General features: G+C 31.7%; 1 protein-coding gene and 1 long non-coding RNA gene across 2 annotated transcripts; both read left to right on the top strand.

Annotated features, from left to right (window-relative positions):
- On the top strand, positions 1-1425 carry LOC134254759 (uncharacterized). Its single transcript, XR_009989376.1, has 2 exons — positions 1-63; positions 867-1425. It is a non-coding gene; the product is annotated as an uncharacterized LOC134254759 (long non-coding RNA).
- Positions 1426-3435: 2010 nt separating this feature from the next.
- LOC134254757 (caveolin-3-like) lies at positions 3436-4919 on the top strand. Its single transcript, XM_062737283.1, has 2 exons — positions 3436-3612; positions 4283-4919. The coding sequence occupies exons 1-2, from the start codon at positions 3544-3546 to the stop codon at positions 4613-4615; spliced, it is 402 nt and encodes a 133-aa protein (XP_062593267.1). The 5' UTR covers positions 3436-3543; the 3' UTR covers positions 4616-4919.
- The last annotated feature ends 5879 nt before the right edge of the window (positions 4920-10798 follow it).

The raw sequence follows: 10798 nt of genomic DNA, 5'->3' as shown, positions 1-10798 counted from the left end.
AAGAAAAAGAACTAGATATGATCGACAGGGATCCAAACGCACTTAATGCTCACGTCAAGGTAGGTTTTGCATAAATTTTAAATTAATAATTTTTTATTCAATCTTCAAAGTTTTTCCTTCCTAAATATTTAACTTTAATAAAGTCTATATATATTATAAATAGGTTTTTCTGTTTTAAAAAACCTCTTTTATATTTATTAATGTCAGGAATAATATATATTATGATATACTACAAAAATGAATGGTGTCGATTGATATATTGCATCCATATGGGGATGATTAAATAGTTATTTGATACTGAGATTCCATTTTTGAATTTCCTTTTCGATTATATGCAAACCCTTTCAAAATCTTTCAAAATCCAAAAATCACACATTGGGGTTTCTTATAAGTGACGACAAATATATTGATGTACGGACCACCCATAGCTTGTTAATTTTCTGAATTTCCGATTTTTATGAACAAATTAAAAAACCTCATGAGTTAATTGTGCTAAAAAAATCATAGCAAACCATCTCAGCAAGGGTATCACATATCACTTATGAAAGATATACTAAATCCCTTTATTTTAAAAGTAACCGAAATTAGAAAGATAGGCATAGTAAATTTCTCATCATCTGATGTTCTCTGAAAATCTGTGTAGTAAAACCCAAACCTGGTTTTATTTTAAAAAAATTACAATATACAGTTTTGCAATTTGATCTATATTGATTTTGAATAAAAAAAATAATTCTGTAAGTACTTCTTCCACCAAATTTTATATTATAAGTACACGTATCCTGTCTAGAAAGAAAATTTTAAATCTTAAAGATAACGATAGAAAATTTGACTTCATTTTGCTTTTTTTGGTTTTTGAATTAAGGTAGCATTTGAGGACGTTTTGGCTGAGCCAGATGGCGCCCACAGCATAGACTGTGTCTGGAAAGCCAGCTTCTTTTGCTTCAACTGCGGCAAGAACTGCTGTTACAAACTGATGACCACACTGTGTGGGATTTTCATCGCTCTGTCCTGGGGCTGTGAGTTTGCCTTCATCACCTTTGATCAAGTCTGGTGTATCACTCCTTCGCTAAGGATCTTTAGCATCTATATGGGATGTTGCCAAAAGTACTTTGGCACGATGGTAACGTGCTGTTTAGCGCCAATCTGTGAAACATGTGGTCTCATGTTCAGCAGAATAACTGTGTCAAATAAATGATTGTTATCATGTTTTTATGGATTAAAATGTGATATTCGCCTCAATTCTGTGATAGACTTTTTTCGATAAAAAACAAACTTATTGTCAAAATTGTTTTGTTTAATCAATCTATTACATTTAAAAAAAATATCATTTGTAGAAAAGTATTTGATATGTACAAAGATTTATCTCGCTTTGTTAATGCTTATCATAATGGACCAATATATGCATTAAAAAATGTTAGAGGATTAGTTTGGGTGTTCATATAATTATATAAACTGTGGAATCATATTTTTTCGGGGGACCAATGTTCGTGAATTTGTAGGGTCAATCTTACCCACAAATTAACCACCTTACTTACGATGTTTTGGAAACTGATTTATTTAGTTAACTGTATATACGAATAACCCACGAAATAACGTCCCCATGAACAAGTAAATTAATATTGCTAGGTCATGAACATGAAACAAGGTTCTACAGTATACTGTAAATGTATTTTATATAGCATGTACGCTATTTGGCGGAAATTGTTTTTTAAACAAATTAGCGTAGATTTTAATTCGCGCTTTCGCTTTATATGAATATATAAACACAAAACATAAAGTGATGTACTTAATTTAGCAGATGATGCTTTCCGCGAGAGGCGCTAAATAGAATGCGCAGCCAAATGTAATACGTTTACAGTATAATTATATAAGATCTGTGATTTGTGAATGGATATGATTTTTATTCAACGAGGTGTGTTTTTTAATCCCCGACCCTTGACCATATCCCATGTTTTATATATTGATCACTTTCAATATTCACATACAAGAATGAAATATATAGAGATAACGAACTATATTTAAGCTCAAAGGTCCAATAAATAATACAAAATAGGAGCAGAGCAAACACTGATCCACAAAACATCAGAGATGGAATCTGGTGACAGGGAGGAGTGAGCATCATGTCAAACGGTCAAACCCGCTGTTTTCTCCTTGTCATGATCGGAAAATAACGAAAAATACGTCACAATTAAGTATGCATATAATGGCCTAACAATAAATATGAAAACATCAGTCAGCATTTGACATTATAATTATTTGTTTTTGCTGACAAGGTATTTGTTTCGACCATAGATCTTATGAAATGATGAATATTTAAACGATACTGCTGATATTTTTGTTGTAAATAACTTATCTAGTTTTATACAAAAAAAATTGTCCATACGTATAGCAAGCTCTTGCCTTCCGTATTGAATAAACTGAGAAATATAAACCTCGTATGCAGGTGATTAAGGTAATTTTATAACTTTATCACTTCCATACAACCAATTGTGACGTCACAACCCCGGGATTTGAATAAAATATCCAATGGGTGATATCCACGGGGAAAAGGGTAAATACGTAATAAATATAATTTTTAAAAAATGCTTTTCCAATATCAATTCAAATATAACGGGACAAAACCTCCATATGACAATTCATTACACGATAAATGTGCATAATTATGAATTATAGAACCTGTACACAAGGGATAGTTTAATTTGACACTTTGTATTGTTGACTTTACTTTTTAGTTTATCAATCAAAGATACTTGCAAAATGTTCTTCCGAAAAATAAGCAGGCAGCCTTCAAAATCATACTTCTCATGTAATTTCTTTTTTAACTTGTCAATTGATGTAGACTATTTATAAATGAGTTAAACAATACATTGGATTCAAGGAGAAATTTACAACTGCTTCTTGTAAATGAGACCAAGGAAAATTTCGTATGCGAATCACTTATAAATATTATTGTTACATGTAACATAGAAATCAATATTCTATTGTAAACAGAAAAGACATCTGTTTATAAATGCATGTCTTCTTAATCCAGGGATGATATATTGTTATTGTCTCTAATATGAAAAGTATTTTATTTAATTTAGAAAATGCACATTATTTTATTTATATTGTTTGATTATTTGTAAAAACCGATGCTTAAAACAAGATAATTTAGTATTTCACTAATTTAAATTATACGCTTTATCGCACCATCTTTCATAAAAGGATTTTTAACCAAAATAAATGTCTTATCATGAATACCCCATACTAGCCTAGTTTCTTTGATAATTGTATCTCCTTTTACAATCTCTAACAAAATGAAACTGATCTTATAATTTGGCACTTCAAGTAACAACTGAAAATACTGTCATGTTTCTCAAAGCAGTGTTCCTAGTTGACAAGCAATTTAAGAACCGTCCTCTAATTAACACAACTACTATCTCCATGGTTATGCTACTTCACTAGAGTATAAAACCAAAGATCAAAATACACAGCCCCTTACAGAAAGCATTTTTGGATCCCTTGCTGAATCTTTGAAATAAGTTTTTCGGTTATATTTTCGAAATGGATGATTTTGGAAAAGAATTGGATATGGAAAGAAGGGATCCAAATGATCTCAACAAGCATGTGCAGGTAAAACAATGCTAAAAACAATGCTTACTGGTGAATATTCACGTTACAGAACAAAATTAACATCTTTATTTGAACATATCAGATAATGCAGTTTACTAGAAAAAAATATATTCATTTTAAATTTTTTCGTATTAATGAAATATAAATGTTATAAACTAAAAGGCTACGATATGAAATGTGCAGACAAATGATTTTTTTAGAATTATTCTTGAAGAAAAAACCCATAGAAATGTCATATTTGTCTTGTCAAGTAAACCCTTAAAACTGCAAAATTTTGATTTTTTTTAAATAATGGTGAACAAAAAAAAAAAAAAAAAAAAAAGAATGAAAAGGAGAAAAAGGAAAAAAATATATTCTCCATAAAAGAACTAAGAAAACCTTTCATTACTTTCAAAAAAGTTAAATTTGCATGTAAAGATCAAATGAATAAAGGACATCTGATACTTTTTGAAATATAAATGAAATATTTTTATACAAGAACTGTCCAGTCAAAAAATGGACTTTCTACATGAAAGTTTCAAAGAAGGAAAAATTCAAATCTTAGTTTTAATTTCTTGAGAAAGCATGCATACTTATTTTGATATCTATATTTTCTGTCTGTCAGACCGCTTTTAAAGACGTGCTTTGTGAAGGCATACTTGTATTGATATGTATGTTTTTTGTCTATCAGACCGCTTTTGAGGACGTGCTCGGTGAACCCGATGGGTCCCACAGCCCCGACTGCGTGTGGAGAGTCAGTGCTATGTGCTTCAAGGGAGGTAAAGCTTGCTGTTACACTCTCCTAACCGGACTGTGTGGGATCTTCATAGCCCTGTGGTGGGGTTGTGAGTTTGCCTGTATCTCATTTGAACAAATCTGGTGCACCACCCCATCGCTGAGGGTCTTTGGAATTTATCTAGGCTGCCTACAGAAGTTTTTTGGTACCTGTGTATCCTGTTCTCTGGCTCCAATTTGTGAGACAGCGGGCTTGTGTTTAAGTAACATAACTGTTAAAAAGGCTTGACATAAAAGAGAACATCAGATACCTGTGCTGAATTCTACGTCTGTGATACAACTGTAATTTATTTTAACTGTCCACTCGAGAAGAAGTTTGACGATGGAATAACTTGAATCACTTTATATTTCGTGTACATTCTACATACACTTCGAAAGACATCTAACTAGGAATTAACTTGAATCTATGCATTTTCTTTAATAAAATGTCTTTTGACTTTATTTCATGTATTGAATAAAACTAATTGTATTTTCTTAATTTTTTTTTATTAAAAATGGAATGTAAAACTTTGAAATAAAGTGATTTAAAAGAGCTTCCCTTTTAATTAAACGACGTAAAATCCCAGGAAAAAGAGAAATAATTACACATAGAAAAAATATTACAAGTATAATATTGCGATTAAGTGATGTATGGAATATACTATTCTGAAATTTACCGCTTTATTGTTGGTTTGATCTTAAAACTGAAAATGATGAAATACGTGTTCGATAGGAATTTCTACTGTATAAGTATGACAGCGAAATATCTCTACAGGAATTCCGTCTATCCTAGAATAACCAATTTAAATTCTTGGTAAATATATCACACTAAAATAGATATTGGTGTAGATAAAATTAACAGAAATCGAATTCCATAAAGAAAATCTTAGATTAAAGAAAAGACAGCGCCTCAAATAAACGACTTTTTAAAGTTAAATGTGAAGATGGCATAAATATACCTTTTAGTTGAAATTCAAGCAACTTAAAATTAAGATTTATTGTTGGCATTAAACATTTGAAAGAAGGAGCCACTAAGGTGATACTTAATGATAAAGAATTTCGTCAGAAATCTCAGTTGCTTAACAGAAATTGAACTAAAATTCGAAAGCTAAGCCTGATCACAAAATATGGTACCTTATTTACATTTTTGGTTTTATGTTCTCAAAACGTAAATTTTAAGAGAGAGAAAGAGAGAAAGGGAATTCATATATTATCTGATCTACGTTTAACATTGATTTTACTCTATAGAAAATTGGGGGTTATATTGTAAAATCTTAGATATTTATATATTCTTTAATACTCGAGATGCTTCTTCAAATGCCCCAATTAAATTTGTGTACCTTTTGATAGTAGAAAATTTTTACCATACACGTACTTTCAAGGTTTTCCGCAATCATGCTTTCTGTTGACATAGCGTGAGTTATCATTGAGTTGACTCTTGTTTCCAGTAGGAACAGGAAAACCAAAGAACGCTGTTATTCTTCTTTCTTTAATTAGAAATATCTTCGTTGTAAATTTGTAAATGATACCCACGATAAAAGGTTCGGGTTGTTAACAAGACTTTGTCCCATATAATTTAAATCTCTGACATGCAATGGTGTTTAACAGTAAATAAAAAAAGGTGTGGATTTCTAATATCCAAAACTTTAATTGCTTGCTAAATCATGTCGTGTGCATCATTTTGATATTTGATTTTTTTTTTTTTTTTGCCTTCACAGCAAAGTAGATTGTTTTTATATTTCTTTCCTGCTAAATTAAGAAAAATAGTTCCATTTTTTAAGGATAGGGAAACTGATTTAAAAACTATATATACATGACTCGTCTAGTTTTTGGACACAACACTTGTTGAAATTATCGCAATGTCTTTGATTGTATGCCTGACTTCCCAAGTATCATATTAAGATATTTAAACAAATGTAAAACTGTTCACCTCTCATAATTAACTTTTTTTAAAATACAGTTATAAATAACAGAGTCAGAAGACAAAACCTTGTAAGTCATTGATGGCTACATTTTCTTCATTTAATTTCGGCAATTACCAGCATTCCAAAGTAATGGATGTTTACTCCTTTTTCCACAGAAAATAGGACTTGGTAATTGGTTCATTTTATAGCTTAAACAAAGGGAAAGAGGACTTCTTTTTCAAATGATATTGTTCATCAAATATGCAGCTATACCTAAACACGGTCGCAAAGCCCAAAAATTCTGAAAAACTCAAGGACAAGAAGTGCATAAATACATGTATCTCGTCCTTAAACAGTTATCATTAATCTTGAAAAAGGAGAAAAACCTGAGACATATGTACCTGGGTATAATCCATTCCTATTTCCCACTCTTCTCCTTTCAGTATTACAGTTAAATGATAAATTGTTGCTGTCTGATAGATGAACATTTATTTTGTGTATTACGTCTCTTAAAACATGGTATCCTTTAATTACTTATTATAGTAACTTGATGTTTTACGCTCATACTTTTCAAACGTTCCAAACGTTTTTTTGTGGTCTTCGAGTATCATTTTAAAAAGAATTGCATTCCGACTAAATTAACACACAGAGTATAATTTATCTGTTTATCTCGTTTCATTTTACGAACATAAAACAGGGATATACAGGGAAATTTTCGCCCCTTTCGCCCTACTACATTTTAGTGAATTAAAAACAGGGCGAAATGATATAATATAATATAATATAATTTCTTTTATATAACTATCACTTGGAGAATCTAAAATGAGAAAAATGTATCTGCAAGTGTAAAAAGGCGAAAATTAAACGGGGCGAAATTAACCCTGTATACAGTATTTGTAAAGGCAATAAAATATGATATTTGAACCTCAAGAATTTTTTCTTTCTTTTTCTTTTTTTTTTTTTTTTTTGGTTTTGTTTTCTTTATTCCAAGACTTTTTTTTATATTCACAAGAACTGTTGGAAGTAAATACAGTATAAAGAATGAGTGAAATGTATGGTTAATTACAGGATGAAATATATGGAGATAACGAACAGTAGTTAAACTCAACGCCTATCATACGAACAGTATTGAAGCTCATAAGTCCATTAAACATATAGGAACAGAGCAAAATAGGAACAGAGCAAATACAACCCTCTAAACAATCAAAGAAAGGATCAGGTGAGATGGAGTAGTGAGCATCCCCTGCCGACCAGTCACACCTGCAGTAATCGGGAAATAACAGGAAAATCCATCGACCATTCAGTGTGCATATAATGGCCTAAAAATTAGTATGAAAAACGTCACTCAGCATTTGACTTAATGATAAATTGTACTAGTATTTGTTGACAAGATCATTGTATCGACAATAGAACTTAAGAAATATTACTGCTGATATTCTTGTTTCAGCAACTTGCTTGTCAAAACATGCCTCGTTTTAAAAATTGTTCATTCGTACTGTAGAGCATGTTCTTGCACATCGAATCAATTGAGATATAAACCCCGCATGCAGGTGATGAAAGTACATTGTCGCATAAGTAAGGAATGTTAACGATTGAAAAAGTCATCTTGTTTGTCAAAAAGCTTTGTTGTTAGATTACCATTAACGTCTTTCTCAAGTTGAATATCAAAACATGAAACAGATGTGTAATGCCTATGTCACATTTAAGCCGATGGTCGGGCGACTTAATTTTTCTGGTCTTGTCGGCTGAAAGAAAAGGATCGGCCGACACAGTATCGGGCGACACGGAACAGTCACATTATTTCCTAGGGACACTGATGACTTTGATAAATAACACAAAAAACATTTTTTTTTTAGAAATCAGCAATACTTTTCATAGATCTATATTCAGATAGGTGACCTGAGTAACGTTTGCAAGGCAAAGTGGCAGAATCTTATAAAATTGTGACTCAATGTTGAAAATGTGTGCAAAATTTGTATGGAATTGCATAAAAACGACAAATGGTGCATATCTAAGCAGCAAAGAATACTTAAGATTTCTTTATATCTTACAGTTTAATTATTCATGTTATTTCCGTTCAAAAAATTTATATCAATCCATGCATCAAAATTTTGTTTGTGTTATGTATTCTTAATGCCTAGGTCACATTTAAGCCTATGGTCGGGCGACTAATTTTTTCTGGTCTTGTCGGCTGAAAGAACATGATCGACCGACATGAGTATATATCGGGCGACAGAGAGCAGTCACATTCATTCCTAGGAACAACGATGACTTGGATAAAGTACACAAAAAAATCTTTTTTCTTTAGAAATCAGCAATATTTTTCATAGATATATATTCAGACGTGAGTAATGTTTGCAAGGCAAAGTGGCAGACTTTTGTAAAATTGTGACTTAATGTTGAAAATGTGTGCAAAATTTTGTTTAGAATTGCATAAAAAACGACAAATGGCGCATATCTAAGCAGCAAAAAATACTTAAGATTTCTTTACACCTTACGGATTAATTGTTATGTTAGTTCCGTTCAAAAAATATAAATCAAACTATGCATCAAATTTTGTTTGTGTTATGTATCCTTAATATGTTAAATAATCACAAGTCGGCTAATCGTCGCCCGATCATCGAGCTCTGAGCTGGAGTTTGATTTTAACAGTCGGCCGAAATTTTGGACACCCTTATTGTCGAACGACGGACGACCGACTTTATAATCTGACCGCCGATGATCGGACGATGATCAAACGTTGGTCGACGGATAACTTGAATTAAGGAAATCGGCCACCGACGCAGAAAAAACTATAACTTGAACAGATGGACACAAAATTGGTCGGCCGACAAAAAAAAAAAACAGGTCAAAGTCGGGCAAGACAACAGCCAATGAACTGCCGACTGTCACCCGAAGAATCCCATTTTTGCTTCAAAACCCGTCGGCCGTTGGTCGTTTTTGGATATGCAACTGGGGTTTATAGGTCTGCTAATAACGGGACCATGTTTGAAATAGAGAAGGGCACTAAATACAAGAAACAAAAAATAAAAAGCGTCGACGTAAAAAGGTTTACTATGCTTGGATCTGTAGCTCTTGGTTTTATCTGACCAATTTTTTAACCAGAGCTGTACAGGTTTTCTTGGCGAGAATAAAATTTGGCATGTTGCTGAGAGATACGCCAAGAATTTTCTTGTAATTTATTTTAGCGGGCACAGGGGTCTTGCTCTATGCAAACGCATACAAAAAAGAAAATTGAATATTTTAGCGATGAAAAATTTAGTGGACTACTACCAAAACGCTAAAACAAGCCAAAATTAGCACGCCGCTAAAATAACCCGTTATACGGTACATGTAAATGACTTTACCGTCAAGAAATCTAATCTCTAAAACACTTAATTACAGAATTTTTTATATATATAGAAACTATAAAAACGTTTGACACATAAACCTCGTTTTCATTATACATACATGAAACCGATACATGATTGTCAATGACACAATAGTATAATGTTACCGTACAAGTGTTCGATACAAACGAATTGCATTACCATTGTTCCATGCCAGTTAAAGCTATGTTTCAAAACAAAGAAAGACATTAAGTATAAAAGTAATCATTCTAAAAAATTGGATAGTTTTGAACCTTTCATATCTTAGATTGAAATATGGAGTTCGATCTTGACGAAAGAGACCCAAATGATATCAATGGCCATGTTAAGGTAGAAAATGTTTCTACTTTATAATTTATTTAAAAAAATATTTTTAATTTTCAAAAATAATTACTTTCTATAAAGAGGTATAATATGAAAGGTATAATTTTAAATACTTTACTTAGTGTACAGGCATTGTGTATAGTATTTATAGATAAGCTAATTTTAATTTACTTTATAAAAAGGTGAGTTTTGATGACGTTTTGGCGGAGCCTGCTGGGGCCCACAGCATAAACTGTGTGTGGAAAGCCAGCCATTTTTGTTTCAATTGTGGGAAGAACTGTTGCTACAACATTCTATCTACGTTATTTGGGATCTTTATAGCACTGTCTTGGGGCTGCGAGTTTGCCTTCGTCACCTTTTTCATGGTTTGGTGTATAACTCCTTACTTGCGCTGTTTCTCGATCATGATGGGATGTCTACAGAAATATTTCGGTACGTGCATCACGTGCTATTTGGCGCCAATATGTGAGACATGTGGATTAGCATTTAGTCGAATCACTGTGTCCAACATTAATAAATAAGAAAATGAAAACTAGAGCAATCGATAAAATTATATTGTTGTATATATATAATGATTGTTTCCGTTTTGTAAACGTTTGAAGATATACATGTACTATTTAAGAAACAACAGATCTTCAGATTTGCCTTCATGAAGCATTCTATAAATAATGCTGATGCAACATACTAGTATATGAAATAATAATCAGTTGTACATAAGATAGGTATATTATTTTAAAGTAAACATAAAGAAAATTAAACTTGATTGTTGTTATTATTTGAAATTGTATTAGTATTAAAGGTGAAGATTTCGAACAAAGATCCATCTAAAATATTATC

The sequence above is a fragment of the Saccostrea cucullata genome, unplaced genomic scaffold, assembly GCF_032062105.1.
Source record: "Saccostrea cucullata isolate Sc308-1 unplaced genomic scaffold, CSIRO_AGI_Scuc_v1 ctg1288, whole genome shotgun sequence".
NCBI classification, from domain to species: Eukaryota; Metazoa; Mollusca; class Bivalvia; order Ostreida; family Ostreidae; genus Saccostrea; species Saccostrea cuccullata.
Note: the sequence above shows the minus strand (reverse complement) of the source record. Positions and strands in the feature narration are given on the sequence as shown.

Coding starts and splice junctions, on each gene's coding strand:
- LOC134254757 (XM_062737283.1), top strand. CDS start 3,544: ATGGATGATTTTGGAAAAGAATTGGATATGGAAAGAAGGGATCCAAAT. Junction 3,613..4,282: donor ATCTCAACAAGCATGTGCAG/GTAAAACAATGC, acceptor TTTGTCTATCAG/ACCGCTTTTGAGGACGTGCT.